This window comes from Trachypithecus francoisi, unplaced genomic scaffold (genome assembly GCF_009764315.1).
Source record: "Trachypithecus francoisi isolate TF-2019V2 unplaced genomic scaffold, Tfra_2.0 Contig01603, whole genome shotgun sequence".
Classification (NCBI taxonomy): Eukaryota; Metazoa; Chordata; class Mammalia; order Primates; family Cercopithecidae; genus Trachypithecus; species Trachypithecus francoisi.
Genome location: NW_022681445.1, coordinates 2,089,711 through 2,112,163, shown reverse-complemented (window position 1 = coordinate 2,112,163; position 22,453 = coordinate 2,089,711). Strand labels below are relative to the sequence as shown.

Sequence of the window (22,453 nt, the reverse complement as noted above, 5' to 3'; positions counted from 1 at the left end):
GAGTTTTAAGGTGTACTTTTTAGTTTCATTTTTGTCCCTTTTCTCATAATTTAGTGTTTGGCTGTGAAATCCTTTTTATGTTGCTAATTTTGGAACATGTTTAAAGTATATTTGATTAACAGTATGAAATCAATGGAATAGGCATATATTATTTGTAAGATAACAATTACCATTGTTTGACATGTGTGTGTGTGCGCGCATATATATATATATATATTTTTTTTTTTTTTTTTTTTTTTTTTTTGGAGATGGAGTCTCGCTCTGTCTCCCAGGCTGGAGTGTAGTGGCGTGATCTCGGCTCACTGCAACCTCCACCTCCGAGTTCAAGCGATTCTCCTGTCTTAGTCTCCTGAGTAGCTGGGACCACAGGTGCATGCCACCACACCTGGCTGCTTTTTGTATTTTTAGTAGAGTCGGGGTTTCACCATATTGGTCAGGCTGGTCTTGAACTCCTGACCTCAGGTAATCCACCCACCTCGGCCTCCCAAACTGCTGGGATTGCAGGTGTGAGCCACCGCGCTTGCCCGATATATGTATATATTTTTAAGAGAGAGGGTGTTGCTCTGTTGCCCGGGCTGAAGTGCAGTGGTGCTATCGTAGCTCACTGTAGCCTCAAACTCGTGGGCTCAAGGGATTCTCCCACCTCAGCCTCTGAAGTAGCTGGGGCTGCTGGCAGTGTACCACCATGCCCAGCTACTTTTTATTACTATTATTATTATTTCATAGAGACAGGGATTCGCCCTCTTGCCCAGGCTGATCTCCAACTCCTGGGCTCAAGCGATCTTCCTGCCTTGGCCTCCCCAAGTGCTGGGGTACAGACATGAACTATTGATGTATCTTTAATAGATTCTTTTCCTTAGGTAGGGAAGCCAAAAACATTAGTCTGCAAACCTTCAGTTTGTCTTCTCCCAAAGGACTTGTACATTTTGGACTTAGGTAGTGGATTTGAGATAATAGCAAACATTGTTAAAACTCCAAGTTAATATTGTCTTCTGAATGCATGGAAGTGTTTAACATTGTTGTCTTTGATTACTTTTTTTCCAGGTGATTCATGGCAGGGGACGTGGAAGGATTCTGTTCCTCCATCCATGACACCAGTGTCTCTGCTGGGTTCAGAGCACTGTATGAGGAGGGATTGCTTCTTGATGTCACTCTGGTTATTGAAGATCATCAGTTCCAGGCCCATAAAGCACTCTTGGCCACCCAGAGTGACTACTTCAGAATTATGTTTACTGCAGACATGAGGGAACGAGATCAGGACAAAATTCATTTAAAAGGTCTAACAGCTACTGGTTTCAGCCACGTCCTGCAATTTATGTACTACGGTACTATAGAGCTGAGTATGAATACCGTTCATGAGATTCTTCAGGCTGCCATGTATGTTCAACTTATAGAAGTGGTGAAGTTCTGCTGCTCTTTTCTCTTAGCGAAGATCTGCCTAGAAAATTGTGCAGAAATTATGAGACTCTTAGATGATTTCGGCGTAAACATCGAGGGAGTCAGGGAGAAGTTGGATGCCTTTCTGCTAGACAACTTTGTGCCACTCATGTCTAGGCCTGACTTTCTGTCCTATCTGAGCTTTGAGAAGCTCATGTCTTATTTGGATAATGATCATCTGAGCAGGTTCCCAGAGATAGAGCTGTACGAGGCTGTGCAGTCTTGGCTGCGGCATGATAGAAGACGCTGGAGACATACCGATACTATCATCAGAATATCCGGTTTTGCTTGATGACCCCAACCAGCGTTTTTGAGAAGGTTAGTGTGTTTGAAAGCAATAGACGGTACTCATCATTTAGTTAAGGCAGTGTATGTCTTTATAGATAAGATTCACAGACTTAGGAGCCAAGAATGAATAACTTATAAGAGTACTTATGTGTAAGAAGCCTGATTTGTTGTGCATTTAGGTTTTATAAAATACATTTTGTGGGTGAAAGATAAACCACGTAGGTAGTAGAATAGTTTTATTTTAAAAGTACTTTTAAAGTTGAAGCATAATTATTTTATGCAAAATATTACGTTTGCTGTAGCTTTTCATTTCACAAATTAAATTGGAACCGAGTCAGACTAGATCTCTTTTTAAAAATAAATTTAAGTAATACATGCAGAAATTGGCATTGAGAAGAGTTCTGCATGGTATACATTAATAGAGTTTCTTATTCTTCTAAAATATAGCAAGGACATACAAAATAGCTCTTGAAAACCAATAGGCCCTAATGGTGATTTTCTTCCCTACTCTTACTTTCTGGTTTTCCCTGTTTTACTGCGAATAGTAACTAAATTTGACAATGAAAACATGTTATGTGTCTAAAAACATCATTTTGGCATTTCTAAACAAGTAGACTATAAATCCTCTATCTACATTGATTAACCATCCCTGGGCACATTTTACCATCTCTTAAAAATAGTCTTTCTCTGAAACAGCCTTGCCCTTTTTTTGCATGTAAGCATTTTCATTTTTATATCAGAGTTTCACTTGTGATCCTTTCTTGCCAAAGGTCATAGAGCAGTTTTAGTAATTGCTTAATAACTTAATTGGTTTCTAATCACATGGTTACCTCTGGGGCTCTGTTTACTTCTTGCATCTTCTCTTTTTTCTAGAAAGCACACTGAAAACTTGGTCGGTCACCTTTCATGTTAAATAGTTCCTCAGCTTTAGTTATTAGACCTGGTTATAAAAATATCTGCAAAGGAGGGTTGTTTATGCCATTTGAAAAATAAACGCATTTGCACCTTTGAATAACAGCAGCCTGACATATTTTTTTTCCTCCAAAATGCTGTGAAACTGAGAATTCAGTTTTGTGGATTTTTATCTTTTATTCTCCGAATGGATGATATAGCAAAATAATGAAACTAAAGTATGTGTATATGTATATATAATTTTTTTAAAAATTTGAGATGAAGTCTTGCTCTGTCGCCCAGGCTAGAGTGTAGTGATGCGATCTCGGCTCACTGCAAACTCCGCCTCCCGGGTTCAAGCGATTCTTTTGCCTCAGCCTCCCGAGTAGCTGGGATTACACAGGTGCCCGCCACTGCACCTGGCTAATTTTTGTATTTTTTAGTAAAGACGGTTTAACCATCTTGGCCAGGCTGGTCTCGAACTCCTGACCTCATGATCCACCAGCCTCGGCCTCCCAAAGTACTGGGATTACAGGCCTGAGCCACCCCCCACCCGGCCAAGAATATATTTCTTAATTATATTTGGTTTAGTGATAATCAGCCCCACATCAATTATGTAAATCATTTGTCTCTGATGTTTGATTTTTTTTTTTTTTTTTCCTTTTTTTATTGCTCTCTTTCCCTAGGGGATCCTGTTTGTTTTTGGTTTTTGGGTTGTTTTTGTTTTGAGATGGAATCTCACTTCGGTCCAGGCTGGAGGCAGTGGCATGACTTGGCTCACTGCAGCCTCCACCTCCTGGGTTCCAGCGATTCTCTGCCTCAGCCTCCCGAGTAGCTGGGATTACAGGTACCACCACACGCGTGGCTAATTTTTTGTGTGTTTAGTAGAGACGGGTTTCACCATCTTGGCCAGGCTCGTCTCAAACTCCTGGCCTCAAGTCATCCACCCGCCTCGGCCTCCCAAAGTGCTGGGATAAGGCATGAGACACTGTACCTGGCCTCTGTTTTGTCTTTATACATTAAATGCAAATTCTTTCCCACTACTAGAACAAAACCCCTTCAACCTCAGTCTAGATGGAAGGTACTATGAAATAAAAGGTAAGATTTTCCCTCTTGTCAGACAATATGATAGATAATTGATAGCAGTAGATTTTCTTTTTTTGAGACAGAGTCTTGCTCTGTCACCCAGGCTGGAGTGCAGTGGCGCTATCTCGGCTCACCGCAACCTCTGTCTCCCAGGCGCAATCGAATCTCATGCCTCAGCCTCCTGAGTAGCTGGGATTACAGGCATGAGTTACCATGTCCGGCCATAGTAAATTATTTTAAGTGCTGAGCTTCAAAGCCTTCTTATAGTCCAGTGATCATTCAAGGCAAACAAAAGTGACAGTAGCTGAAAATTAACACTAGACTATCAGGTAATTTTGCAAATTGTAAAAAACGTAAGTTATATCTACTGGTGGATTCCTTTGGCATGTGCAGCATAGGAGGTGGTTATTACCCATTGGCCAGACATTGGGAGTTATCAGAATAAACATGTTGTTAAGGCTTCCTTCTGGAATTATTTTCTTAGGAAAATTTAGTAAGGACCTAGCCACAGAGAGATAATTGTTTTTTGTTTTTATTTTTGGAGACAGGGTCTCGCTCTGTCACCCAGGCTGGAGTGCAGTGACACGATCATGGCTCACTGCAGCTCCCTCTCCTGGACTCAGGTGATCCTCCCCGTCAGTCTCCTGAGTAGGGGGAACTGCAGGTGTGCATAACCATGCCTGGCTAATTAAAAAAAATTTTTTTTTTTTTTAAAGAAATGGGGTCTCACTATGTTGCCCAGGCTGTTCTCAAACTCCTGGCCTGAAGTGATTCTCCCAACCTGGCCTCCCAAAGTGTTGGGAGATGTGAGCCACCATGCCTGGCCTATGTCTCTTTTAATCTATGAGGATGTTCAAACATACAAAAAGTTGAGTAAATAATATAATGACCGCTTGTATAGCTATCACTTAGATTTAAGAACTGTTAACATTTGCTGTATTTGCTTCATATCGATTTTTTTCTGGGTCGAACATTTGAAAATAAGTTATAAACATCACGACACCTCCTCCTAAATACTTAGCATGCTTCTCCTAAGCATAAGAACTTTTTCCTACTTAAGTACGATACTAAAATACTATTCTACCTAGGAAAATTAGGAAGACCCTAATATCGTTATCTAATCTCTCTTCATCTAGAACAGTTCTTCGCTCTTTTTTTTTTTTTTTTTGAGACCAGACCACCAGTTGCCTCAGTGTGTCCTACATTCTGGATGTCTCTGATAACTTCCTTGTGTTGGTGTTAACTTAGTTCTTCTATTCCCTTTATTCCTACTAACGCATCTTTTTAGCACCATGTTTTTCAGGAACAGTTACAGGAAAATGTTGAATGCCAGAGAAAAACTTGGAAAAACTACTCTAATCAAAGTAGCTAAGTAGTTTCTATGAACTTTTGTTATGAAGCGAAGTAGCCCAATTCTAGGACTAAAATCAAGAATTTTGTTCATACTATTCTGTATTAGGTTTCTTTTCGATTCCTAAAATCCCCTCCCTCTTTGTGATTTAAAACACTTCCATTTAATGTATTGGGGTTAAAACTAGCTAAAGTGTCAGTGACTCTTAAACTGCATTGTTCAATATAGTCGTCACTTGTGGCTCTTGAACACTTGAAATTTGGCTACTCGGAATTGAGATTTCAAAGACTAAGATGGTAAAATGAATGTAAATTACCTCAATAATTTTTATATTGATTACATGTTGAGATTATATTTTGGATATATTTAGTTCAACAACTATATTATTAAAATCAACTTCACCTTTAAAATGTGGCTACTAGAAAATGTAAAATTGCATCTTTGACTCACATTTGTGGCTCAGATTCTATTTTTATCTCACAGCCCTGCTCTAGAAGTTAAGATGTGTTCAGTAAAACTGAATGTGCATACGGTAAATAGCCTTTCTCACTATTTACCCTTCTCCCCGATTTCTAGCCTTTAGAAACGTTATGTACAATTAGTGTTAAATGAACTTTAACCTACCTGATGATTCTGTGGATTGGCTGGTGAAGATAACTGTTATTGATTATAGCATCTTTTTGTCAGGATCCACCACGCACGGCTAATTTTGTATTTTTAGTAGAGATGGGGTTTCTCCACGTTGGTCAGGCTAGTCTCAAACTCCTGACCTCAGGTGATCCGCCTATCTCAGCGTCCGAAAGTGCTGGGATTTACAGGCATGAGCCACCGCGTCTGGCTGGAGATTCTTAATTCTTCTTTGGTAGTAACGATTTGCGCAGTGACTTAATAGTGTAGGGAAGGGGGCATTCTGCCTTTACCCAAGGAAAAGCCCCCATTCATTCTAGGGACTCAAGTCATGTGCTCTAGCTGTGCTGAAATCTTTGGGTTTATCCTTCTGCAGTATCTATGTAGTCCTCTACTGGATTTTCTCCTTAGGTGAGATAAGATTGTCTTAACTTTTTTTTTCTTTTTTTAGTATACTTTTTTTCTTTTTTAATATTTAACATTTTTTTGTAGAGATAGGGTCTCACCTATGTTGTCCAGGCTGATCTTGAGCTGGCCTCAAGTGATCCTGCTGCCTTGGCCTCCCAAAGTGCTGGAATTATAGACGTGAGCCACCGTGCCTGGCCAGATTGTCTTAATTTTTGTACTAAGTATTCTATGGAACCATCCCTGAAGAGGCCAAAGCTTCCAAATTTCCTGAGTTCCTTAGAGGCAGCATACTGTTTATCTGAACACTATGTGCGTGCGCGCACACACCATACATTTATGCTACGTCATGCACTGAATGCTCTACTGTACATATAGGTAGCATCTACACGTTATCGCCATTTTGTAGATAAGGAAACAGGCACAGAAAGGTTAAGGATCTTATTCCAGACCAAGTGGCACTGTCCAGACTGAAAGCCAGGGCAGCTTGCTTCCGAATCTGGGACTTCCTATTACAGCTAATAGAATAGGGAGAAGACCCTAAAGTGCTGGAAGCATGCTGTTAACTGTGGCCCAGCCTGGGTCATTCAGAAGTTGTTACAGAGCTATGAAAATTCTAAGCTGTTTACATTAACAAACCATAGCCTAAGGGGCAGGTGTATGTTACAGAGTTGTAAAAATTCTAAGGTGTTTACATGAGCAAAACATAGCTGAAGGGCCAGGAAGGGTGGCTTATGCCTATAATCCCAGCACTTTGGGACTCCTAGCAGGAGGATCGTTTGAGCCCAGGAGTTGGGGACCAGCCTAGGCAACATAGGCAAACCTTACTCTACAAGAATTTAAAAATTAGTTGGTTGTGGTGGTGCATGCCTGGAGTCCCAGCTACTGGGGAGTTTGAGGTGGGAGGATTGCTTGAGCCGGGGAGGTCGAGGTTGCAGTGAGCCATGGTCGTGCCACTGCATTCCAGCCTGGGCGATAAAGTGAGAACCTGTTCCTCCCTACCCCCCCACACAAAAAAAGAAACATAGCCTAGGAATTTAATGGCACTGAAAAAATATATATAAAGTGTGGGAAAACTTCCATATGAAAGCACAAATCTTGGTTTTCACTGAAATAATCAAATTGAAATTTTAAGGATCTTGTCCTTTTGATATAGTTATTTAAGGGTTTTTATGACTCATTTGATCTATAGTGGATTCCTAGTTTTTTTTTGTTTTTTTTTTTTGTTTTTTTTTTTTTTGTTTTGAGACGGAGTCTCGCTCTGTCGCCCAGGCTGGAGTGCAGTGGCCGGATCTCAGCTCACTGCAAGCTCCGCCTCCCAGGTTTACGCCATTCTCTCGCCTCAGCCTCCCGAGTAGCTGGGACTACAGGCGCCTGCCACCACGCCCAGCTAGTTTTTTGTATTTTTTTAGTAGAGACGGGGTTTCACCGTGTTAGCCAGGATGGTCTCGATCTCCTGACCTAGTGATCCGCCCGTCTCGGCCTCCCAAAGTGCTGGGATTACAGGCTTGAGCCACCGCGCCCGGCCGGATTCCTAGTTTTAAAACTAGACTACAGTTTCAGTTTTTACTTACGGAAATGTCTGTGGCATGTATTTTTTACTAGCTCTGATGGTCTTTGCACATGTTAACAGATAAGGCCTGACATTTGTCATTCTGAATTTCAGTGATATGAAGATTTAAATAGTTGAAACTGCTTTCTTTGGTCTTTGGTTTTTAAAAAACAATTACTGTTTTATTGAAAACATTGTGTGAAGTAAATGTATATTTGGCAAAATGCATATTATACCTGACTTTTATTTATTTATTTATTTATTTATTTTTTATTTTGAGACCAAGTCTAGCTCTGTCACCCAGGCTGGAGCGCAGTGGTGCGATCTCAGTTCACTGCAAGCTCCGCCTCTCGGGTTCACGCCACTCTCCTGCCTCAGCTTCCCGAGTAACTGGGACTACAGGTGCCCACCACCACGCCCTGCTAATTTTTTCGGAGATATATATTTTTTCCTTTTTTTTTTTTTTTTTTTTGAAACGGAGTCTCGCTCTGTCTCCCTGGCTGCAGTGGGGCAATCTTGGCTCCTGCACCTCCGCCTCCCAGGTTCAAGCAATTCTCCTGCCTCAGTCTCCTGAGTAGCTGGAATTGCAGGCATGTGCCTCACGTCCTGCTAATTTTTGTGTTGTTAGTAGAGACGGGGTTTTGCCATGTTGGGCAGGCTGGTCTCAAACTCCTGACCTCAAGTGATCTGCCCACCTCGGCCCCCCAAAGTGCTGGAATTACAGACGTGAGCCACCGCTCCCAGCCTATACTTGACTTTTTGTACATAAAATATTTTTTAAAGAAAATTGTTAAATTATTTGTTAAAATACCCATATGTTGATTCTCTAGTACAGTGACATTTTAATATTTTTGAACCCAGGGTATCTTCAGTATCATAAATATGCATAAGGTAAGATTCAGCATCCCAATGCTCCCCTTAGAAGTTGTATTAATATGTAAAATACAGTGTCTTCATAATCATAAAATCTTTCAATTTCTCAAAGGGAAAGAAATCTATTTTAAATCCTATAAAGAGAAAAAACATTAGTTCAGCTTTGTATTTAGGATTTTATAGTTCATTTTTCATTGGCTATTAAGGAAGTAGATTATATAGAAGTATTCTGCTTTAAAGCCATCATGCTTATTCAAAATATTTTATTTTATAAACTGGCTCATGATAGTCAGACCCCCGAATGTACTTTTTTCCCCTGTCTGTTAAATGTAATTCAGAATATCCCCCCAAAATTGGATTTCCGTAACTTAACAGAGATTTGTTATGAGAATATTCACAACTTTGAGATAATTTTGATAATTGATAAAGATGACTTCACTATTTCGGAAAACCTAAGCATCTGTAAAAATTAATGCCTCAAAAGCTTTTTATTTATTTATTTATATATATATATATATTTTTTTTTTTTTTTTTGAGACGGAGTCTCACTCTAGCCCGGGCTGGAGTGCAGTGGCCGGATCTCAGCTCACTGCAAGCTCCGCCTCCCGTGTTTACGCCATTCTCCTGCCTCAGCCTCCGGAGTAGCTGGGACTACAGGCGCCCGCCACCTCGCCCGGCTAGTTTTTTGTATTTTAGTGTAGATGGGGTTTCACTGTGTTAGCCAGGATGGTCTCGATCTCTCTCACCTCGTGATCCGCCCATCTCGGCCTCCCAAAGTGCTGGGATTACAGGCTTGAGCCACCGTGCCCGGCCAATTTATTTATATATTTTTTTGAGATGGAATCTTACTCTGTCGCCCAGGCTGGAGTGATTCAAGCAAGTCTCTTGCCTAAGCATCCCTAGTAGCTGGGATTACAGGCATGCACCACCACACCCAACTAATTTTTGTATTTTTAGTAGAGACGGGATTTTACCCATGTTGGCCAGGCTGGTCTCGAACTCTTGACCTCAGATGATCCATCCACCTTGGCCTCCCAAAGTGCTGGGATTAACAGGTGTGACCCACCGTGCCTGGCCGGAAAAGCTTTTAACATTAAAAAATATATATATCTAGTTTAGGGAGCAGAATTAGTTTTTGTTGTTGTTGTTGTTTTAAGACAGGTTCTCGCTCTGTCACCTGGGCTCAAGCGATCCTCCCACCTCAGCCTCCCAAGTAGTTTGGACTATGGGTGCACACGACCATGCCTGGTAATTTTTTGTAGACATGGAGTTTTGCCATGTTGCCCAAGCTGAATCTGTGGCTTTAAATGCTACATTTTAAAATGAGGATAGGTGTCTTGGACTCACCTTGAAACTGACAGAATTAAAAAATGACAAATTAGGCATCCAAAGTACACATTACTTAATAATGCAGTAGCTCTCACAACTGGTCTTCACAAAGCACTAATAATCTTCCACATATTTTCTTTATGAGCATAGTTGATCTATATAGTATTAACAAAGCCTATGACACATAAGGACATAATATTGTCCTTAATATAATCTCATGCTTAGGTGGTATGCTGTTCTGGTTAATTGAGGCACAACCCATTTGGTAAATGAAACTGCCTGGGCAAAGCCACATCTATGTAAAGTGTAGGTGCTGTATGCCCCTCCAGAATTCCTTCACTTAGGCATTGGAACATGTTTTGACTAATCCAGTACTTGACCAATGCAAAATTTCTGTCCAGGAACCAAACTGTCACCTGCAGTGTTACCATAATTTAGCCAAAAACTCTTTGGAGAAAAACATTTCATTTATATCTAATGACTTCAGCTAGAGCCAGATAAATCTAGAGAAGTAGAAATTTCCCTCTAACCCTCAGTTTTGGAAGTACATGAGAAATATAAGCTCTCAGTTTTAGAAGTACGTGAGAAATGTAAGCAGTGCTGTGTTTGACAGTAACAAACTTTTTTATTATTTATTTATTTTGAGATGGAGTCTCACAGGCTGCAGTGCAATCTCAGCTAACCACAACCTCCAACTTGCTGGTTCAAGCGATTCTCCTGCCTCAGCCTCCCAAGTAGTAGCTGGGGTTACAGGCGGGCACCACCACGCTCTGCTAATTTTTGTATTTTTAGTAGAGACAGGGTTTCACCATGTTAGCCAGGCTGGTCTCGATCTCCTGACCTCGTGATCCGCCCTCCTCAGCCTCCCAAAGTGCTGGGATTACAGGTGTGAGCCACCGCACCCAGCTGGGCCAACTTTTTTAAAGATAGTAACCTGTATTTCAAATGTGAAATTTGATTCGAATTTCTAATAAGCTTGAGTTGTTTTTGGAAAAGTTTCAAATCTCCTTCAGATATCAGATAATACACAGCTAGAACTTGAAATTGCTTAAATTAACAACTCACCTCTTGAGTGAAAACATAGAGATGAGCAGGTTTTCTGTTAGAAACTAGGTCAGTGGGTTAAGTGTACTTTCTCAGTTAATGTCTTTTTCTACATCAGACTCCTTTTTGCCAACTCTTCTCCCCAACCCTATGGACTTGGAAGACTGTAATTAACGCATATTCAGTTCTTTAGAAATCAGGCAGGTGCTTTTCTTCTCTGAAGTTTTCTGCCTTTTATGTGTAGACGTAGAGTGCTCTTATTTTCTACCTTTGACTTGTATTCACTCCAGATGCACAGATTCCTGAAGAGTGCCTGTAATCTAGGTGTTGACTATATTAGTGTCCTAGGAAGGATAGTATCTTGGGTAGTGTATTAGACAAACAGGAACCTATTGAAAATTGGAGTGTAAAAATTCAGTCTTACTTGCTGATTCTCTTTTTAAATAAAAGATAGATGAAAACAAGCATAGGACAATTGGAAATTAAAAAGGAAGGTGTGGAACAGGGACAGCTTTGTTTGACATTTAAAAGAAGAAAACCGTGGCCAGGCGCGGTGGCTCGAGCCTGTAATCCCAGCACTTTGGGAGGCCGAGGTGGGCGGATCACCTGAGGTCAGGTGTTTGATACCAGCCTGGCTAGCATGGTGAAACCCCATCTCTACTAAAAATACAGAAAAATTAGCTGAGTGTGGTGGCAGACGCCTGTAATCCCAGCTACACGGGAGGCTGAGGCAGGAGAATCGCTTGAACCCAGGAGGCGGAGGTTGCAGTGAGCCGAGACCTCACCATTGCACTCCAGCCTGGATAAGAGTGAGACTCTGTCTCAAAAAAAAAAATTTTTTTTTAAATGAGAAAACTCTTAAGAAATGGAAGGAAAAAGCAGATGGTAAGCAGAAATTGAAAAGGATCAGAGAGTCTGAAAATGACTAGAGAAAAGGTTTTGCAGCAGGAAAGGAAAAAGGGGGAAGTACTATGAGTTAAGTTTTATTTTCAATTTATTATTCAGAAATACCATTTGTGTAATAGGTAAGCATTGCTCATTGAAAAGTTAGTTTTAGGATGAAACCTTTTACTTGGCTTTCCTGTTCTATCATAAATAGGAAAAAAAATTCCTCATATAAGTTGTGAATTCTAGATTAGTTGTACTATCTAAATATTGGTATAACCAGAAAATAAAAAGATGGTTCTTTTTTAAAAATACATTATTAGGCCTGGTGCGGTGGCTCAAGCCTGTAATCCCAGCACTTTGGGAGGCCCAGGCGGGCGGATCACAAGGTCAGGAGATCGAGACCATCCTGGCTAACACGGTGAAACCTCATCTCTACTAAAAATACAAAAAATTAGCTGGGCATGGTGGCAGGTGCCTGTAGTCCCAGCTACTTGGGAGGCGGAGGCTGGAGAATGGCGTGAACCCGGGAGGCGGAGCTTGCATTGAGCTGAGATTGCACCACTGTACTCCAGCCTGGGCGACAGAGCAAGACTCCGTCTCAAAAGGCATGGTGGCACACGCCTGTAATCCCAGCACTTTGGGAAGCCAAGGTGGGCGGATCAAAGTCAGGAGTTCAAGACCAGCCTGACCAACATGGCGAAACCCTATCTCTACTAAAAATAAAAAATTAGCCAGGCCATGGTGGCACATGCCTATAACTCCAGCTACTCAGGAGGCTGAGGCAAGAGAATCTCTTGAACCTGGGAGGCGGAGGTTGCAGTGAGCTGAGATTGTGCCACTGCACTCCAGCCTGGGTGACAGAGCGAGACTCCGTCTCAAAACAAAAAAAATTACAAAAAAAATTATGTTCTACGTTTGAGGTTTGTTAGGGTTTTTTGTTTGTTTGTTTGTTTTTTGGTAGGGATGGAGTTTTGCCATGTTGTCTTGGCTGGTCTCAACTCCTGGCATCAAGCCATCCTCCCATCTCAGCCTCCCAAAGTGCTGGGATTACAGGCATGAGCCATGGCACTTGGCTGAGGCTTGTTAGTTTCTTTTTCTAAAATTTAAAAAAAAAAACCAAACTTTTTTTTTTTTTTTTTTTTTTGGAGACAGAGTCTCACTCTGTTGCCCAGGCTGGAGTGGAATGGCACAATCTCAGCTCCCTGCAACCTCCACCTCCCGGGTTCACGTGATTCTCCTGCCTGAGCCTCCTGAGTAGCTGGGACTACAGGTGCACACCACCACGCCTGGGTAATTTTTGTATTTTTAGTAGAGATGTGGTTTCACCATGTTGGCCAGGCTGGTCTTGAACTCCTGAGCTCAGGTATTTGCCCACCTCCCAAAGTGCTGAGTCTACAGGCATGAGCCACCCCACGCAACCAGAAATTGTATTTTTTTAGAGATGAGGTCTTGGTTTGTCGCCCAGGCTGCAGTGCAGTGGCACCATCATCGCTCACTGCTGCCTTGAATCCCTGGGCTCAAGTGGTCCTCCCACCTCGGCCTCCTGAGTAGCTGGGATTACAGGGGTACACCACTATGCCCAGCTTTTTAAGTTTCTAATAGTGTTCAATTACTATTGCACTGAAATTGGAAGGAAATTAGATTTTGTAAGCACATTTATTTTTAAAATATGTTTTACTCTCTAGAAGGGTTGAAGGGATAGAGAACTTTACCAAATTGTGCTGAAACTCTTAGAATCTTGCCCTGAGGGGGCGTCTCTCCCTCACCCCTATTTACCCTGGTCACTTTACTTCTGAAGTTCAGTTCGCTTTTAACTTTGCCTGCTTGGAGAGAAGAGGGTGAGTAAATTCTTACTACAATTTGTCTGTATTTACCATTTGGTATTTGACTATAAATACAGTATTACTGGCCGGGCGCAGTGGCTCACACCTGTAATCCCAGCACTTTAGGAAGCCGAGATGGGCGGATCACGAGGTCAGGAGATCGAGATCATCCTGACTAACACGGTGAAACCCTGTCTCTACTAAAAAATACAAAAATTAGCCGGGCGTGGTGGCGGGTGCCTGTAGTCCCAGCTACTAGGGAGGCTGAGGCAGGAGAATGGCGTGAACCCGGGAGGCGGAGCTTGCAGTGAGTGGAGATCGCGCCACCGCACTCCAGCCTGGGTGACAGAGCGAGACTCCGTCTCAAAAAAAAAAAAAAAAAAATACAGTATTACTGAAAGGATTTGTGCTTAGCATGAACTGATTTTTCATAGCTTTATCCTTGGTCATTAACTCAGTTTTTCAGGACAAAGGGATTAATTAAAGGCATATTGCACCTAGCTTTTTTTGTGATGATTTTGTTTTACGTAAATCAATATAAGCTTTAGTTCTGAGCAAGATTTTACAAATAAAGACATCTTATACCAGGGTAGATAGTTTTGCAGTATAGCAAACATCTAAACATGCAATGTAGGAACATCTAAAGACTGTTCCATGTTTTACTGAGAATCAAAATTATATCAAATGTAGCTGACATGGGTTTTTGTTTGTTTCTTTGTTTTTGTTTTGTTTTGTTTTGTTTTTTGAGATGGAGTCTCCCTCTGTTGCCCAGGCTGGAGTGCAACGGTGCAATCTCGGCTCACTGCAACCTCTGCCTCCCGGGATTAAGCAATCTCCTACCTCAGCCTCCTGAGTAGCTGGGATTACAGGTGCCCCCACCACTCCCAGCTAATTTTTGTATTTTTAGCAGAGACGGGTTCCGCCATGTTGGCCAGGCTAGTCTCGAACTCCTGATCTCGTGATACGCCCGCCTGGCCTCCCAAAGTGTTGGGATTACAGGCTTGAGCCACCGCACCCAACCTGATATGGTTTATTTCAGCATTAGAGCACCACGATAGTAACTACTTGGGAAGATTGCATCATGGTGGACAGGAGATAAAACTGACAAACAAGACTCAGTCTTGATTACCTCTTTTATAGGGCCAGGCACCATCTTAAGTTCAGGAATTGCTCCCCCACTCCCACCCCTTCTGATAGACAAACTAATAAAAGGTATTTTGTTTCTTTGACTTAATACATTGGATATTTTAAAAATTATTTCGTGGCTAGGCGCGGTGGCTCATGCCTGTAATCCCAGCATTTTGGGAGGCCGAGGCAGGTGGATCACCTGAGGTTAGGAGTTTGAGACCAGCCTGGCTAGAGTGGTGGAACCCCGTTTCTACTAAAAATACAAAAAATTAGCCAGGCATGGTGGCATGTGCCTGTAATCCCAGCTACTCAGGAGACTGAGGCAGGAGAATCCATTGAACCCAGGAGGTTGCAGTGAGCCAAGGTTGCGCCATTGCACTCCATCCTGGGCAACAAGTGAAATCTGTCTCAAAAAAAAAATTTTTTTTTTTTTTCCCCCAAAAAGTGTATCTTAAATTGGCTGGCTAGGCCAGGCACGGTGGCTCACGCCTGTAATCCCAGCACTTCATGAGGCTGAGGCGGGCAGATGACGATGTCAGGAGTTCAAGACCAGCCTGACCACGTGGTATTCAAATTGTTAAGTTTTAAAGGTAATTTGTATATACCTTCCTTAATTTTGAGAGAATTAAAATGTAACTTGCAATATAATTAAAATAGGGATTTCCACAGAGTTTACTATTTGATTAAAAAATCTGGAATTAAAAAAATATATACTCTAACTGGCTACAGTCTAGATTATTTTAGGATTTTAACCAGCCTTTTTTTTTTGAGACGGAGTCTTGCTCTGTTGCCCAGGCTGGAATGCAGTGGCGTGATCTTGGCTCACCACAACCTCCACCTTCTGGATTCAAGCGATTCTCCTGCCTCAGCCTCCCGAGTAGCTGGGGTTACAGGCGGACGCCAACATGCCTGGCTAATTTTTGTATTTTTAGTAGAGACGGGGTTTCACTATGATGTAACATTTTGACAGTGAATGGAGAAACATGAAATTTTCCCCCAGCAGTAATGGCTAGTTATTTCTTCAACTTTTTATATATATATATGTGTGTGTGTGTGTGTGTATGTGTATGCGTGTGTGCGTGTGTGTATACCTATTTACAGGAACTGTATTCAAAATTATTTCTCACACTTCATTGTCAACTATATGCATACGTGCATACACAATTAACATTAAAATAAAAGATGTTTAGATGAAATGGCCAATTTACATTTTCAGGCTGGGCATGGTGGCTCATGCCTGTAATCCCAGCACTTTGGGAGGCCGAGGTGGGAAGAACACTTGAGCTCAGGATTTTAAGACCAGCCTGGGTAATGTAATGAGACCAGCCTGGGTAGTATAGTGAGACCTAATCTCTATTTTATTAAATAATCAGTAAATTAAAAAATTTTTTTTCAGACCACTGAAATTATATATATATAATTATATAACATATTCAGAATAAGACAAAATGTTTTTCATTATACAATTTTTTAAAGTATCAAAGCAACAAAAGTGGTAACATTATTCTTTCCAAGCTTAAAAACATGAGTTATTTAATCCTATGAAAGGCAAAGGAAAGTAATTCAGACCATGAAAGAAATGTCATTCTTTCCATACCTCTTTGAGAGTACCTGATATACAGATAGTTAAACTGTTATGTGAGAAATGAAGGATGGGAGAAGTGCCTTCTCTATGAAAAGATGAGCCATGTACGAGCCACGTACTGTTCTGCAGTTTTCTCATTTAACATTTTGAATATCTGTGTTAGTGCATATGGATTAACCTCACTCTTTTTCACAGCTGCATATGGTATATTACCAGAGTATATCCAACCAATGTCTTATTGACAGGTGATTGGAGTTATTCCCAGGTTTTGTGCTCTTACAAACAATAATGCAGTGAGTATCCATTCTCTTGACAGTTCTTACTACAGAACTTTTTCTTACGTTGGTGTAAAATCTTCCTCTTAATGGTACTGAAGATAGTTGCCATCTTTCTGAGTCTTCTCTCGTGTTGAAACATTCCTCACCCATTTGACCATTCTCCTTTGGATCCCTTCACTGTCTTCCAGATGTGGTCCACTTTGTCAGTGTTTAATAGTATAGTGATATAACTTAGCACTGTCTTGGTTGTGGTTTTACCTGAATGGAGAGGGTGGGCTTGCCTATTTTCTTTTCTTTTCTTTTTTTTTGAGACAAGGTCTCATTCTGTTGCCCAGGCTGGAGTGCAGTGGCACTATCGTGGCTCACCGCAACCTCACCCTGGGCTCAAGCTATTCAGTTCTCCCACTTCATCCTCCCGAGTAGTTGGGACCACAGGTGCATGCAGCCACCATGCCTAGCTATTTTTTGTATTATTATTATTGTTATTTTTGTAGAGACGGGATTTCGCCATGTTGCCCAGGCTGGTGTCAAACTCCTGAGCTCAAGTGATTTGCCTGCCTCAACCTCCCAAAGTGCTGAGATGACAGGTGTGAGCCACTGTACCCGACCAGGATTGTCTATCCTTTTACTTTAGTTTACAGTTTTGTTAGTTCCTACAGCTGCCATATTACTTTAGTTCATTTTGAGGATAGTCAGTTGAAGCTTTACATATGGAGTTCGTGGGTCCCTGGAGCACCTGGTAAAAACTGTGGACTTGGCCGGGCGCGGTGGCTCAAGCCTGTAATCCCAGCACTTTAGGAGGCCGAGACGGGTGGATCACGAGGTCAGGAGATCGAGACCATCCTGGTTAACACGGTGAAACCCCGTCTCTACTAAAAACTACAAAAAACTAGCCGGGCGAGGTGGCGGGCGCCTGTAGTCCCAGCTACTCGGGAGGCTGAGGCAGGAGAATGGCGTGAGCCCGGGAGGCGGAGCTTGCAGTGAGCTGAGATCCGGCCACTGCACTCCAGCCTGGGCGACAGAGCGAGACTCCGTCTCAAAAAAAAAAAACAACTGTGGACTTCCAGTCACCTCACCCTACCCCCCAAATGGATTACACACAATTATTGCTGCAATTTCAGGTGGTTCATGGGTCCCTGGTGTTTCTCTTTTCTTTATGATTAGACCTTGTTGATTACTGAAGTCATAGGTTCTCTCATTCTCTTCCAGTGCTGTTACATCATCAAAAATTAAACAGGAAACTGGGTCAGCCTTGGCATTACCCAGTGAGGTCATGCTGCCTCCAAGTGTGGGGTGCTTTTTTGTTTTGGAGGGCTATTTTTCAACAATACAGGATCCGTCAGGCTAACCAGTCTGTAGTTCAGGAATCTGTCTGGCTTCTAGTCCTCTCCCATTCATCACAATTCCACACAGATTGCAAAAAGCAATTAAGCAGCCTTATCTACGAAGCCTCAGGATCCCAGGACATGATTTGTGAGATCGAATGACTTGAACTTGCTGAGAATAACTAGCTAGTTTTTCTTTTTGTTCTCAACCATCTTGGATTTAAGTTTCTTCTTAGTAATTGTATTTAATCCTCAGATTAGAAAGAATAAGACATTATTAGCTGAGAATGGAAATAAAATAGGAGTAGGGTTGTTTCCCTTTGTTATTTGTTAATACATTAACCACCCCATGGGATGGGGGTGGGCTTCACTCTTCCTTTAACGTATAAAATGCCATTTATTCCATGTCTCTTACTTTGTCAAGTCACAGTTCATCCTGAGGCTTTAGCTTTATTCACTATATTCTTATATCTCTATTTCACTCATTATAATACTTGTTTTATGTGCCCAATTTTTACCATCTGTTGTAAGTGGTTTTTTAACATCTGAATTCCAGAAAGCTCTCTGTGCAGCACATCAGATTTTTTAGATACATTCCCCTTTTCTTCCTCTTATCAGTGTATTTTGCAATTATGCAGTCAGCGTTATGCTTTTGAGAGCTTCCAAGCCTTCTTGAGCTTCCTTGCACAGTTTCTGATCTTGGAATTGATCCTAATTTTCCTTTGAAAAACTTGAAATCTGCCTATCCAATATGTGCAGCATTCTCCTTCCTTTGTTTCTTGATCTCCAAACAACATGGCTTCTTTCTGTAAAGCTTCCTCCCATTTGTACATTACCAGTCATGTTTCACCAGTGAGGATAGGTCCAAAGTAATTGTTTCTCTCATTTCTCCTCGATCTTCTGAAAGACTAAATTTTTACACAGGCAAAAGCATGTCATGAGAAGCACTGATTTAAGCTGAGTGACACTTTCACAAATGTCCCCTGGTCATTAATAATAGCTAATAATAGCTGATACTTTTTGCACACTGCCACATGATAGGCACCATACTAAATCCTTTTCACGTACTCTCACTTATATCATAGGGTTATGAATGTGTTATCCCAATAATACAGTTGAGGATATAGGCTTAAAGATATTGAGCTCTGTGCCCAAGATTGCCACAGCTCATGAGTGCCAAAGTCAGAAATTTCCTAAATTGGATCCTTAATCACCAGACATGGTGCTTAATTACCATGCTGGACAGGATTCTATTACTTGAAAACCTGTGTAGCTCTCAGACCACTGGCTGTGCACAGTAGGCACTTAAATTTTAATTTGAGGTTTATGATTCTTGCTGATTTTCAGAGTATTTCCTTTTTAGCTTCTACAACTCAATAAGAAAAAGATGAGAAAAAATGGGCAAGGCATACTATTAGGCAATTTATAGAAGAAATGAATGGAAAATGCTCAGTTTTGTTTTTTGTTTGTTTGTTTTTGGGTTTTTGTTGTTTTTTTGAGATGGAATCTTGCTATGTCACCCAGGCTGGAATGCAGTGGCATGATCTCAGTTCACTGCAACCTCCACCTCCCAGGTTCAAGCGATTATACTGCCTCAGCTTCCCGGGTAGCTGGGATTACAGGCAGGCGCCACCACGCCCGGCTAATTTTTGTATTTAGTAGAGACAGGGTTTCACCGTGTTGGCCAGGCTGTTCTCGAACTCCTGACCTTGTGATCCGCCTGCCTCGGCCTCTCAAAGTGCTGGATTACAGGCATGAGCCACCGCACCCAGCCTGTTTTTTTTGTTTTTGTTTTGTGGAGATAGGGTTTCGCTGTTGTTGCCCAGGCTGCAGTGCGATGGCGCGATCTTGGCTTACTGCAACCTCCACCTCCTGGGTTCAGGCGATTCTTCTGCTTCAGCCTCCCAAGTAGCTGGGATTACAGGCATGCACCACCACACCCAGCTTTTTTTTTTTTTTTTTTTTTTTTTTTTTTTTTTTTTTTTTTTTTGAGACGGAGTTTTGCTCTTACTACCCAGGCTGGAGTGCAATGGTGCAATCTCAGCTCACTGCAACCTCCGCCTCCCAGGTTCAAGTGATTCTCCTGCCTCAGCCTCTTGAGTAGCTGGAGTTACAGGTACATGCCACCATGGCCAGCTAATTTTTGTATTTTTAGTAGAGACAGGGTTTCACCATGTTAGGCTGGTCTTGAACTCCTGACCTCAGGTGTTCTACCCACCTTGGCCTCCCAAAGTACTGGGATTACAGGTGTGAGCCACCGTGCTCGGACTGTTTTTTGTTTTGTTTTTTGAGACAGAGTCCCGCTGTGTCACCCAGGCTGGAGTATGGTGGCATGATCTCAGATCACTGCAGCCTCTGCCTCCTGGGCTCAGGTGCTCTTCCCACCTCACCCTCCCAAATAACTGAAACTACAGGCCTGCTCTACCACACCCAGCTAATTTTTGTATTTTTTGTAGAGACAGGGTTTTACAGTGTTGCCCAGGCTGGTCTCGAACTCCTGAGCTTTTAAAATCGTTTTGATGGAGAACCATTTTTAAATGGCAAGAACTCTTTCTGTTTATAAATATGATATATAAAAAAACAAAGAATGCAAAAATGTTGGTGTAAACTGTGCCCAGCCCACTTTAACTTTTTATGTGTGAAGTAAAAGTAATAAAATGGAAGATCTTAGGTTGTTCTCACCTTTTTTCCTTTATTATTTGTTTTATTGAAGTTACTTGTTTACTAGTATTCATCATTTGCTATGATTTTTCCAGAGTTACTGTTTTTGCTAGGAAGAATTGGGCTGGATGCCCAATCACTGTGATTCATATGACTGATTTTTTTTTTTATTAAGAGCAATTCTACTGTCTTCTTTTTTTTTTTTTTTTTTTTTTTTGAGACGGAGTCTAGCTCTGTCGCCCGGCTGGATTGCAGATCTCAGCTCACTGCAAGCTCCGCCTCCTGGGTTTATGCCATTTTCCTGCCTCAGCTTCCCCAGAAGCTGGGACTACAGGCGCCCGCCACCTCGCCCGGCTAGTTTTTTGTATTTTTAGTAGAGACGGGGTTTCACCGTGTTAGCCAGGATGGTCTCGATCTCCTGACCTCGTGATCCGCCCGTCTCGGCCTCCCAAAGTGCTGGGATTACAGGCTTGAGCCACCGTGCCCGGCCTCTACTGTCTTTTATTTGAGAAGGGTCATTAGGCTCATTCATTGAACATGTTGTTTTAATAAATGAGTATATAATGTAAAGATTTTTCTAAAGAATAATGGAAGCTGTGTAAGGCCGGGCGCGGTGGCTCAAGCCTGTAATCCCAGCACTTTGGGAGGCCGAGGCGGGCGGATCACGAGGTCAGGAGATCGAGACCATCCTGGCTAACACGGTGAAACCCCGTCTCTACTAAAAAGTACAAAAAACTAGCCGGGCGAGGTGGCGGGCGCCTGTAGTCCCAGCTACTCGGGAGGCTGAGGCAGGAGAATGGCTTGAACCCGGGAGGCGGAGCTTGCAGTGAGCTGAGATCCGGCCACTGCACTCCAGCTTGGGCAACAGAGCTAGACTCCGTCTCAAAAAAAAATAAAAAAATAATGGAAGCTGTGTTGTAATGTTCTGGAAATTACGTGAGCTTTGAAGTAAAATTGTCCTCATTCAAGGTTCAGATCACAACTCTACCAGTTGTAGTTACATAAACAATTTGGGCAAGTCACTTCACATTCTAAGCCTTAGTTTTCTTAGGAAAATGGGGATGGTTATTGCACTGTCACAGGAGGAATAATTTAATGTGAGATGTACATGTAAAGCACCCAGTGCAGTAACAACGTTAGTTTTTTGTTGTTTTTTTCCTGTTGGGACGGAGTCTCGCTCTGTCGCCCAGGCTGGAGAGAAGTGGCGCAATCTCTACTCACTACAACCTCCACCTCCCAGGTTTAAGCCATTCTCCTGCCTCAGCCCCCCGAGTTGCTGGGATTACAGGCACACGCCACCACAGCCAGCTAAATTTTGTATTTTTAGTAGAGACGGGATTTCACCGTGTTAGCCAGGCTGGTCTTGAACTCCTAAGCTCAAGTGATCTGCCCGCCTTGGCCTCCCAAAGTGCTGGGATTACAGGCGTGAGCCACCGCGCCCGGCCAATGTTAGCTTTCTCTCTTACGTGATTGGACAAGGGGTTCTCAGCCTTTTTTTGTGCTGTTTACCCCTTTGCTGATCTTGTGAAGCCCATGGAAGGACCCCTTCTCAAAATAATGATTTTAATGATAAAATGCCTGACATTACAAAGGAAACTGGTTATATTGAATACAGTTATCAAAATACTTAAATTTGTGGTGCTTTTTGTTTGACCACTGTTTTGGACTAAGGTGAGGAATAAATTAATGAATGGGCTAAAGAAAGGAAGGAGGAAAGGAAAGAGAGGAGAAGGAAGGGGAGGAAGCTCTTAAAATTATACACCTGGTTTTGACTCCCTCCCTAACTGTCATCCCAGATTTCCAACAGGCTCTTAGGCATTTCCATCTCAACACCCTACCAGGGAAGTTGAATACCTCTCTCAAACCAGCTCATCTTCCCTGC

The 22,453-nt window shown here is 42.1% G+C and overlaps 1 protein-coding gene across 1 annotated transcript in view; it reads left to right on the top strand.

Moving 5' to 3' along the window:
- The window catches only part of KLHL15 (kelch like family member 15), a 49,959-nt gene that overhangs the window by 21,184 nt on the left and 6,322 nt on the right, over nucleotides 1-22,453 (top strand). The window contains 2 exon segments of the mRNA XM_033195541.1: nucleotides 1,045-1,703; nucleotides 1,706-1,755. Of these exon segments, the coding sequence (XP_033051432.1) occupies nucleotides 1,052-1,703; nucleotides 1,706-1,755 (702 nt within the window). The 5' untranslated portion in view covers nucleotides 1,045-1,051.